At 37.5% G+C, this 12584-nt stretch overlaps 1 protein-coding gene across 1 annotated transcript in view; it reads right to left on the minus strand.

Annotated features, from left to right (window-relative positions):
- LOC141334872 (protein unc-13 homolog B-like) overlaps nucleotides 1-2856 on the minus strand; it is a 55823-nt gene extending 52967 nt beyond the window's left edge. Inside the window, exon 1 of the mRNA XM_073840096.1 lies at nucleotides 552-2856. Coding sequence (XP_073696197.1) covers nucleotides 552-2856 — 2305 coding nt within the window. The remainder of the gene's footprint in view (nucleotides 1-551) is intronic.
- Between the last annotated feature and the right edge of the window lie 9728 nt (nucleotides 2857-12584).

A 12584-nucleotide genomic window follows, 5' to 3' on the forward strand; every position in this document is an offset into this window, starting at 1 on the left:
ATATTTATATCTGCAGACACCAGGGAGTTTAATAACCTTGTGTATATGGACCGAATGGAGAATATGAACTGCATAACTGTGAACATTTCTCAATTGATCTAGACAGTTCATGAAAGTTTCACTGAGATGTATTATTCATTTATAATGGCTTCTAAATTTTCCATGCACTCTACTTTCATGTCAGATTTGTTTTCATTTCAATTCGATGAGTGTAATTAGTTTGTTTGAGCCTGGGGAACAAGACTAGTTTAACACCCAGCAGGGCGCTCGCTAATAAATCTGCAGGAAAGAGCTAAACACCCACTGGCTATGAGAGTCAGCAGTTTTGGATGAGATCTGATATATTACAGATTAAAAAAAACATGTAGTGTTTAAAAGTTATTTGTGAGACATGTTTGATGTGCACAGCCATGGGAAAACATCAGAATGATTTACTTTTAATTTCTGACATGATCCATTTTATAAGATTGATAAGTTTGAATAACTTCCAATGCGTGACAATGAAGTAGAACAATGAATAGGAAAGTTTAGAGCCTCAAAACTCAATATACCTGGGTTCAAATCATCTTCAGAAAATGTTGATATGGTCCCTATACTGAGTTGTCTTCTGGACTCTCTCTTCTCCCTTAGAATCTGCTGAAAACTTCTGAGGCACTTCAGACGCTGTATATCCCGCTGACTAAGCTCTGCTTCACTACCTCCTTCTGTAGAAGTCTCTGTGGGAGGCTGTGTTTCCCCCATTGGTGTTCTTTGCTCCTCTTCAACTAGTTCCTCAGGGGAAAAACAGTCTGGGATAATGTCTGTAGAGAAACACTGTGGTAAATGAGCAATAGTTGGATGTCCAGATGTAGCATCTGAAGCATTACTGGTGGATGAGTCCAACCCTGGAGATTTCAGATGTTCTGAATCTTCAATATTATGCTGGTGAGGAGGTGATTCAGGATTTACTTTGGTGGAGATGCATTGAGGTATCTCTACAAAACCTTTCACAGTACTGATGGCTTGAGGCCACTCAGAATAATTTGTTTCAAATTGTGTATTCTCCATCTCCATCTCAGGCATCTCTAAATTCGGTGTCTCAGTATTTACGACATTTACCATTTGTTGTTCCTCACAAGGAGAGATTGGTGTATGAACTTCAATCTTTTCACCAGGCAAAGGAGCACTAGTTCCATCCATCTTCTTCAGAGCTCCACGCAAGGCAGTTTTGAAGTCGAAAACTGCTCTACCAAACTTTTTTACATTAAATGCCACATTACTGTCATCAGCAGAGTATAGAAGATTGCTGGATGGCTCAACAATCACACTTTCTATTGACTCACTTTTAAATGGAATTACGCAGTTTTCACAAGAAGAAGATACGTGATAAACGTCATTCTGACAAACAGAGCTGTGAGGACATTTACCACTTGCATTGGAACGATGGCAGACCAAACTAGGCTTTCCAGGGAGCATTTCTGCATCATACAACTTCCAATCTTCTCTATTGCTTTTTCTGACAGGAGAGTTGTAGTGTTTACCAGATACTATGGATATTTGATCTGAGGTGCCCGTCTTACAAGTTCTTACAGCTCTTGATGTGTCCCAGCTATCCTCTGCCTCTTCAAAACTGCCTTGTCTGGAGCAAGATTCATCTTCGCTCCAACGGATCTCTCCACTCCCACCGCGTTTTAAAGCCACTGGGTTCCAGGTCTGACTTACAGCCCCTGCTTTGCCATGTTCAGAGGTGGGTCTTTCTGGATCAGATTCAGACTTGGAACTCTGACCCGAAGATAGGGAACTGGTGCTTGGACAGTCCTGTCCATCCTGGCGCTCAAGATAACCAAAGCTAAGCTTCCTTTTTCCTGCACCTTGAGATACATCAGACCCTTGATTACATTCACTGTGGTTTGAAGTCTCAACACTAGTGAGCCTTGGCACCTCTTTGTGCTTCCCATCAACAACTTGATATTCTGAGAGTATATCCCCACAGCTACTTGAGGATTCAACAGGGTAAGGCTTGTAGCAGCCTATACTAACAGTGTTATTTGATTTGTGTGTATGGTGGGAGTGACTCTCAGTGCCACCAATTGCTCCCGGCCAAGTCTCTACACCAGATTTGTTTCCAGACCGCATGCATTCAATCTCCATTAGGACGGCATCTACGCAGCTAGAGACCTCTTCGACAGAGCCACTAACAGATGACAGGTACTCCCTCAAGTCTGAAATCTCCTCTTGAATTTTGTTGATCCCTCGCAACTCCTTCAGTATGTGCTCAACGACAGCACTTGATTCCTCTTCTTGATAGTCTTCATTATTCCCCTCCACGCCTTCATCCAGCATCGTCATATTTAACCTGCACAGAAGAGTATCCGTCTGACTTTTAGGCTCACCATCAAGTTCTCTTCCTGATGAAAACCCAGTGCCATTTAGATCTTGGGCCATTTCATTTTGAACTACAGTCGAATTACTGTTGTGCTGCAAAGTGCAAGGAATCCTGATGCCTCCTTCTCGATTTAGTTCCACTTCCCCAACACAAGGTGCACCAGAAACGGCTGCCAGCCCATGGCCATTTGGCACCTGAGGCGAGCAGCAGACTTCTGCTGAAGCTAATCCCCTCCTGTAGTAGTTCTGCAGCTTTTCGACATACTCTTCCCCCTCTTCATCCTCTTCTTCAATTCCAGCATAGTAAAGACCAGAAGGCTGGACAGTGTGATCTGCAGATCCCTGCAAGAAACGATTAATTTTCCCACGCAACACCAGAGCAACTTTGGGATTAGGCTGCCTTCTTTTTGGCACCGTAGTTTTCTTTTTGGGTCGGGGATATTGAGGGACCCCCGTGCCATCCTGTCCATTGCAGCGGTTGCGGGAGAACATCGTTTTTCCTCCCTTTTTTCGTGCTGTAGAGCTGAATCACATTACTCAAGCTTGAAACACAGCATCTGATAATATAAGTGAGAGATTATCAGTCGACTTAAGAAAACGGCTAAATCCACGACTATGGGGGAAAAACATTTTAAAGCATCACACCAGTGCAAATTTACTGATTTTGTTAAGAAAAGTGAAAACTGAATTTTGCATTTGGTACCATCCACCTTTTTCTTAAACATGGATGTAAGCCTATGGGTGAGAATTCTGGTTCATTATCTGCTATAGATAAATAACGAGAAGAATGATAACGTGCAGTAAACCATAAAACTGTTTGCACCAGTGTGCTCATAATTAAGATAATACATTAAAACAATATGGTAAGACACACCCATTTGCAATATCAAGCAGCAAAATAAGCTGGACATAGATGAGACCGGAAGCTAGACCCATAAAATTAACAAATGACTGTGCCCACTATACGGAAGGAAAAAGGTGGATAACAGTTTAATTTACAGTTTATTTCCTCCCTTATCAAAGTTTTGTCATGTATTTGCAACAACACAAAGTAACCATCAACACATCTGAATTTATCATCTGCATTTCTGTTCTGACTCTTTCAATTCATTGATCAATGGTAGCACACACTGAAAGAGTCCAATTATTAATTTTCACATTACCCAGTGCAAAATACCACTGACAGTAGTAAAATGTATTTGAATTATGCTTAAATGTGACACTAATGATATTTCTCCTCAGAAACACACTGAAAATTATCACTTTGTTCTTCATATCTTAAAAACAAAAATCCACCAATGCACAACTTCTAAAGCAAATCAGTGAAGCAAACAAATATCTCTATAAATCAAACAAATAAATGAAAGAGAAAGGAAAAAAGTAATATAATACTAGCATTCTAGCAATAATATACAAAGACTGAAAATTCAACAGTACTTTTGGCTTTGCTTATCTGCTGGAGAGAAAACATGCAACAGATAAGAAGCACATAAGATAAACTAATCACCTTTTAAGAACATTCACTTAAATCCATGGCAACAGTGCAACAGTAAAATAGCAAAAAAAGCACTGACAGCAAATAATACACAATTTCTACCAGTGATGCGCGGGTCAATGTATAAACAACCCAAACCCGACCAACGTTTTCAACTAACCTGCCCGCAACTCGGACCGCAAAAAAAAAAAGTAAATATTGTACCCGACCCGCTTCCTGACCCTTTAATTAGGTAATTTTGCCAAAAGAAATGTTCTTGATTACAAGAAAAATACAGATTGTTCTTGTTGTGATTTATTTTGTCTTTCTTTTATACAGATTTAAATAGTTTAGTTTTCGAAGTAAATTATGTCCGTGATTCTCCGATGTTAAATATGATCAAGAATTATTTTATTTCGATCTACAGTGTAATAAAAGTTAAGAAAAAGATTAGCATATAGCCCTAAATATATAGACTACAAGCTAATTCCTTTCTTCTTAACTTTTAACTTCTTCTAAAAATTATCAAGTATATTAAATCAACTTAATAGGCTAGGTTAACGAATTTTCTTATACAAACATAACGAATGCACTTCAAAATGAAGTTTTCATATATAAATTCAGGAATCACGAATATGACAAAATAATATTATTTTATATATATATTAATTGTATAGCTATAATAGTTGTATCAAATGAATAAGGAAATTATAGAAATTATAATATAATTTATTAAGTAATGTTTAATTTCGTTCGTTTCGCTCTCTGGAAATGTACAGAAAAAATACAATTTTTTACTTGGAATTCGTTTTTAATCCCTGGTTTTAAACAAGCATATACAATAATTTATATATTATTGCTTGAATAAACGTTTACAAACAGTGCTAGAAATTTTATAATTAAGGAAATAAAACAGACCTATGCATTTGAAAAGACAGTGAAATGTGTCTAATAATTCCAAAAAGAAAGAGAAGCATTGGACATAATCAAAATATTTGAGACATTTATTAGGAATACCATTTTCTTAACAATTAAGATGCTGCATGTGTTTATCCAGTCTAATCGAAGTGTGCGTCTCTCCCCCGACTTTCCCAACAAAAATCCCACCCCCTCTCAGAAAATACATAAAGCTGACATTACTGAGCTATATGCGACTATTAAAATGGTACAATGGCATTGCTCAGTTCAACGTGTTGGGAAATCGGGCATTTTGTTCCGCGTCAGCATTTATTCAACAGTTAATAACGCTCAACATTCAAAAGGTAAATATTATTCAGCAAATAAAGTGTAGGCCTATGTATTTCATAGAAAACTGTGTCTAGTACTATATAAATTACAAAGGTTTAATTGGCATCTTTATTTCAAACAACCCGACCGACCGCGACCCGAATATCATTAAAAATATTTTTGGATGACTCGTAACCGCAGGCACCCGCTCATTTTGGATCAACCCGCGCATCACTGATTTCTACACAGTGGTGGCCAAAATTATTAGAACACTAGTATTTTCACCAGTTAAAAAATTATTTTAAGTCAGTTATTTCTATCTTTTGCTGTAAGTATGTCAGTAGGAAATGTCAGTTTACATTTCCAAACATTTATTTTGCCATTAATTGTAATGTTCCTGTGAGATTTTTGTTTGCTCAATGAGTCTGACAACAGCCAGTGCTCCACACAGAGATCTAATCTCATCTTTATCCAGTCTGTCTGGAATGACGTGAAGAAACAGAACAAACTGAGACAGACTAAATCCAGAAGAACTGTGGCAATGTCTCCAAGATGCTTCAAGAAACTTATCTGCAAAGCTACAGTACTGTTAAAAGTTAAGCACTTAAGTAAAAATGCTGTAAAATTAGAAAGCTGTCAAAATTAATGTCATAAATCGATTTTCTTTATCAATTAAATTCATCATTATCAACATCTGGTGTGACCATCCTTTGAGTTTAAAGCTTTTGCCCTAGGTGCACTTGCACGTAGTTTTTTAGGTAGCTTTGCAGGTAGGTCTCTTGAAGAATCCTGGAGACGTTGTCACAGTTCTTCTGGATTTAGTCTGTCTCAGATTGTTCTGTTTCTTCCATTCCAGACAGACTGGATGATAATGAGATCAGATCTTTGTGAGGAGCACTGGCTGTTGTCAGACTTTTTGTACAAGCAAAAATCTCACTGGATTATTACAATTAAAGGCAAAATAAATGTTTGGAAATGTAAACTAATATTTTCTACTGACACACTACAGCAAACGATAAAAATAACTGTAATTTTCTAGCTGGTGAAAATACCTTTGGCCACCACTGTACAGTATGTGTGCATGCTACTGAATGCATAAATCAATAAAAAGAATGTTTGGCTACAACAGGGTTGCATTAAAACCACAAATGACTGTTTACTTTGTACATCTTGGTGCATCATTGTGTGCTATGCTGGTTTTATTCTTCATGTACAGGTGCTGGTGATATAATTAGAATATCTTCAAAAAGTTGATTTATTGTGAAAAGGTTCAGTATTGAAGACACCGGGTGCCACACTCCAATCAGCTAATTAACTCAAAACACCTGCAAAGGCCTTTAAATGGTCTCTCAGTCTAGTTCTGTAGGCTACATAATCATGGGGAAGACTGCTGATTTGACAGTTGTCCAAAAGACGACCACTGACACCTTGCACAAGGAGGGCAAGACACAAAAGGTCATTGCAAAAGAGACTGGCTGTTCACAGAGCTCTGTGTCCAAGCACATTAATAGAGAGGCGAAGGGATCAGCACCTTTATACTAAAATACGAAATACAGCAAGATACGATTTTGCCATGGATACAGGAATGAAACTAAATCTGCAAAATACAGACTGGAAAATTTCATTCATTTTTGGATTTGACTATTCAAAAATAACTGAAATTTTATGAGAGCAGAAGAGGCATAATGGCTCATTGACTCCTTGTGGAGAGTCAATTAAGCAGAGAAAATGTCACATGTTAGTGCAAAATCATGTGACACTGGAACAGTAGCTATGGAAACCATGGGCTATACCTGAAGTCAGGTTCTCAGAATATAGATAGATATCTCTATATAAAGATGGCAATTACCTGCATAAAACTCTCCTCTTCTGTTTTTTTCATCTTTACATTTCCAATACTGTTATCTGCTCCCAAGCATCAACTTAATAAGACAAGACAATCAGGATTGGATGTTAAGCTGGTATAACTCAAGACAGAATCAGTTATTTTGCTCATCCTATTTTGACACCCCTGTTCTAAGAGTCTGCATACAGCATATTTTTTGACAGGCACCAACTGCATAATTTAGCAGTCTCTCACAAATAAATACAAGGTCCAGTATGTCTCTCTGATGTGGTGTTAGATAGGACAGTGAGGCTGAGAGAAGATGAGTTATAGTGTGGTGTTAAGAATGTGAGTTGAGGTTATATCACTCATATGTGATACATACCTAAGTCCGTCTTCATCTCCTGTCTCGATCGTACACTCACACTTGTCTAACTAGCAACAACTGGATGTGACTTTTCAAAAGCCAAGCATTTTTATGCCACATTTTGTTTACATAGCCTTACGCTTCACTAGTCTGCTTGCATGCCTCTGAGTCTCGCCTTTTCACCTTGTATTTTCCTCTCGCTCTCTTTCTGTCATTCACTGTAGGTAAGGGCATTCAGAGGTGAGTGATCCACATAAGCACAGTGAGAAGCACACTAATGTGGCTCTTTGAAATCACTGAAGCACAAGGGCTAAAGGTAAGACCAAAGGTAAGACTAGTATGTTTTTTCCCCAAATCTTCAATGCATGTTTTCTGTCTACCTAAAAGTGTGGAAGACAAAGGCACAGAACTAAAAGGCACAGAAGTGTAGGGCATGCTGGGAGGAGAAAGCAGAGGGTAAACAAACTACCACTTGCAACACTAACATTTAAGTGTGGAGTATATTTACCTCAGTGAGGCATTGAGACAGGAAGGTAGAAAACGAGAAGAAAAAAAGAGAAGAGGTGCCAGCCAAAGTGAGGCGTCTGTGACACTGAGTGCATGAGGAATGTTTCACTGGGGGCAGCTAAAATCATTTTAGAGTCATTTCACCCAGCCCTACAGTTGTCCGGAGGATGCTACACCTTACTATTCTTAACCCTCTACCGTAGACATTATAAGGACAAAAAAAAAAAAAAACGCTGGGTTATTCTTTTTAACCCAAATGCTGGGTTTAGCTTGTTGTTTCATTTATTTTTTACCCAGGTGCTGGGTAGTTTTTTCTGCACTCTAAAAAATGCTGGGTTATTTTTTTTTAACCCAAATGCTGGTTTCAGCTTGTTGGGTCATTTATTTCTACCCAGGTGCTGGGTAGTTTTTCTGCACTCTAAAAAATGCTGGGTTATTGTTTTAACCCAAATGCTTGGTTCAGCTTGTTGGGTCATTTATTTTTACCAAGGTGCTGGGTAGTTTTTCCTGCACTCTAAAAAATGCTGGGTTATTGTTTTAACCCAAATGCTTGGTTCAGCTTGTTGGGTCATTTATTTTTACCAAGGTGCTGGGTAGTTTTTCCTGCACTCTAAAAAATGCTGGGTTATTGTTTTAACCCAAATGCTTGGTTCAGCTTGTTGGGTCATTTATTTTCACCCAGGTGCTGGGTAGTTTTTCCACACTCTAAAAAATGCTGGGGAGCTTGAAATAGACTGGTGTTTCTCTCCATCAGTCCAAAACAAGTCGATCCATAATAAAAAAGTGTCGGAAGGTAAGCCATGTGATAATTTACATTATTGTAATAATGTAAATTATGTGAAAAATAATGCGTTTTTTGAACCACCAAACATGAGAGCATGTTCTAGTGCACCCCCAAAACAAAATAAAGACTTAAAAGAGCATAATAGGACCCCTTTAATGGACTGGAATAGCCTACTGATAATTTTGTAATTTGTAATATGGGTTAATGTATATGGGTTAATGTATAAAACCCAATAAAATATATAAGAACAGTTCATACAGAATATATTTATTGGGTTTATATAATATAATGTAATAATATAATATATATAATATAATATGGGTTAACGTATATAAAACCCAACAAGCTGATTCCAAATAACCCAGCATGTGTTCTGTCCAATATTTACCCAGCACTGGGTTATTTTAACCCAGCATTTTTTAGAGTGCAGGCAACAAACATGTCAAGCAAATTCTCATTACAAATAAATTATATGACTTACAAAAATGAGTTTACTGGATGTAAAAAAATCCATCATTATGAAAAATGTTTTCCTGAGGGCAGTGATCCAAAGCCAAAAAGTACATCCTCCGCATGGTGTACCATGCATAAATAAATACAAGTCATAATGGTCATCAACATGTATAGTATTAACAATTTCAGTGCCACGCTGAAGAAAATGTTTGTAACCGACATCATGAACATTAAAGATCTGTTAAAAAACAGCTTCTCTGTGACTGAGATTAATTGGAATTTTAATTGGTAACGACTCCCTTAGAGCTTTCAGCTTTGCACACCACTTCTCATATCTTTGATGTACAGTACTGTATTACAAGCAAAACAGAGTAATTGTTTGTTGGTATAGAGCACAATGTGATGAAAGCCAGGGCTTTTAATTAATATTCTCTTTCAAAGAGCTTTAGATTCGGTGCAAATACATGCATCTTTGCTGTCACTACCAGACACTGTGACCTTGCAACATATAGAAGACACTCTAAAGCACAAACATAGAAGATTGAAATCTGCATGTTCCCATCACACTAATAGAAGAACTCTGGACAGATGCTACAAATTAAGAAATATTACAGAAATATTATATTAATTATTTTATATTAAAATTGACATATCATGAAAATCAGACTTTTTCCCAATGTCCCCAGTGCATCTACCAACCGAGAAAATGTGAAAAAGGGCAACCGAGTAGCTTTGTTTTGGAAAGCTTTTCTTCGCAAGCATGTGAAAAAACGAGGCTCTCAGATTTTGCTTCCATAGTGACGTGGTAATCTTACTATAATAATACCGCCCCTTAATCTGCACGTTTCTACCAATGACACCGTCATTTTGTTTTCGCAAGCAACAACGAACCAGTTCTAACACCATGGCAAATGTGCCCCAAAACACACAGTCAAGGCAACAAAGGAGTGGCTCAAGAAGAAGCACATTAAGGTCCTGGAGTGGCCTAGCCCGCCTTCAGACCTTAATCCCATAAAAAATCTGTGGAGGGAGCTGAAGATTCGAGTTGCCAAACGTCAGCCTCAAAACCTTAACAATTTGGAGAGGATCTGCAAAGAGTGGGACAAAATCCCTCCTGAGATGTGTGCAAACCAAATGGCCGACTACAAGAAACTTCTGTCCTCTGTGATTGTTAGAAAGGGTTTTGACACCAAATACTAAGTCATGTTTTGTGAAGGGGTCAAATACTCATTTCATTCATTAAAATGCAAATCAATTTATAACTTTTTTAAAAATGCGTTTTTCTGGATTTTTTTTTGTTGTTATTCTGTCTCTCTCTGTTAAAATAAACCTACCATTAACATTATAGATCATTTGGTCAGTGGGCAACATACAAAATCACCAAGAGAACAAATAATTATTTTTCCCACTGTATGTCTCATTCAAAATAATAATAATAATAATTATAACTATACCTCAACCAAAGGCACTATAAGATCACAATCATCTACAGAAAATTGCTGTCCCAATCTATTTCTCTCTCTCTCTCACTGACCAATCACCCATTCTCTTTTTTTCACAATCATTTCATCCAGACAGTCAAGTGGAGTGACCAGACATTCATCCTTGGCAGATCTATTCTTATCTGCAACCAGTTATCAGATACTGATCATTGTATCATATTACTGTGAAAAAAAGAAAAGAACTTTTGTTGGGTGGAGGAGAAGAATATTTAATACAAAGATGAACTGTGTCTTTTTTTTTTTTTTTACAAGATAAAGAGTAAGCATGAAGTGATTGGGTAGCGGAAGCTGATCTCAGGAAATAAATAACAAGACCTTGTGTCAGCTTCAGATGGCACACCCATGGGTTGTTTGCAGTCTGTTTACAGACTGTCTGATGCTTGCTGCACAGAAATGGTGTACAAAACTGATCCAGGAGTAAGGAAAAAAATTTTTGTGACATGTCAATGATCCATGATCCTGTCATCAAAAGACAGCTAATAATTAGAAATGATGTCAGAATTTGTCAGAGATGTTAGTAGTCATGAATTATGAGGAGAAATTGTATGAGTGTGTTTAAAAGTGACAGTAAAATATTACCTCTCTTTTCTGGCAAACTCAATAATCTCGGTGATGTTAAGCAGCAACATTGTTAACAATGTTTACAAGGTCTTATTCTGGCTGCCTGCCACACAGGTCATGATGAACTCACTTACACATGCAGCCACAGGCACCATTATCCATTTCTCATGAACTCTGTATTCGGCCTTTCAATGTCATGCCTACTTTAGTGTATCCACAGAAGCTCATTCAAGAATAAAAGGCCAGAAATGCAACGAAGGTCAAGATTGAAGAGCTTGTTGATCAGTACATAAAACATGACCTTTTTGTGCATAATGCTGGAACAACAACCTGTTGACTTCACTGCACAGTCACTACAACTAATAAGACAAAAATGAGAGCAAGACAGCCAGCCAGCTCCAATAAATTATAGAAAAGTACCACTAAGCACAATTACACTCACACTTATATCAATGAATGCATGACACCTTAGATAAGAGAGGAAAGTATTTGGATAATTAGGTTATTCTTTAAACATGTTTAAATTGCATTATTTTTCTTTGATAATATTATAAACAATAACTATTTTTAAATAGTGGCACAAAACACAGACATTAAAGTAAAACATTTTCTAAAATACTAATCTAAATTATTAAAGATATTTAATATTTAAAGAAAAACATCCGACTTACCACGTTGAAGGTGCACAGATCAGTTAAAGCACATATGCATGTGAAAAAATGTAATGAACATTTTCCAATAGAGCAGAATTAAAAAGAGAGCTCCACATTGTGTTTCCAATGTACAGAGTCCATGAAAACGGACTAAACAAGTACAAAGGTAAAAGTAAAAATGACAGATTGAGCCCTAAACCCACATTATCCAAAAGCTCCAGGCAGCTTCCACAGTAATCCAATAAGTTAACTTAAGAAATATCACTGTCAGTAGCTTATGATCTCTGTTGCAGCACAAGTTAAATAAGTCTGTGTAGTCCTGGTAAGCTCCTCAATACCATCTTCTCATTTCACTTACTGACAAACTATAATTCATTCAAATATACGAGTAATTCGTATTCCTGCTCCTTCACACACATTTGTGTCAGTGTTCCACTCCTCTATCTCTGATTCTCCAGTCTCTTCCTCCTACACTCCTCTGGCTTGTTGCTAAGAACACATCCACCCTCAGCTGTGTGTGAGTGTTCACACACTTTCACCCATTCTCCTCCTCCTCCCTCTCTCTCTCTCTTCCTCACACTTCTGCCTTATTCACTCTTCACTTCTCCATCCGTTTCTCTATCTTTTCCTCCCCCTTGCGGAGGCTTGCACACACTCCACATCGCTCCTACAACTCTTCTTCCTCTCACTATGACATCATCTTGTCGCTGTGTCCAAAGCGCTACATGAGTTGCATCATGTGTGCAGCAAGTTTTTCAGGTAATTTTTGCTAGAAAAACTGCTTCAAGGATTAGTTAATCTATGAACGAAACTGCTATTCATCCACCATGTTGTTTCAAAACTGTATGAGCTTTTTCTTTAGTAGAA

This window comes from Garra rufa, chromosome 5 (assembly GCF_049309525.1).
Source record: "Garra rufa chromosome 5, GarRuf1.0, whole genome shotgun sequence".
In the NCBI taxonomy this organism is placed as follows: Eukaryota; Metazoa; Chordata; class Actinopteri; order Cypriniformes; family Cyprinidae; genus Garra; species Garra rufa.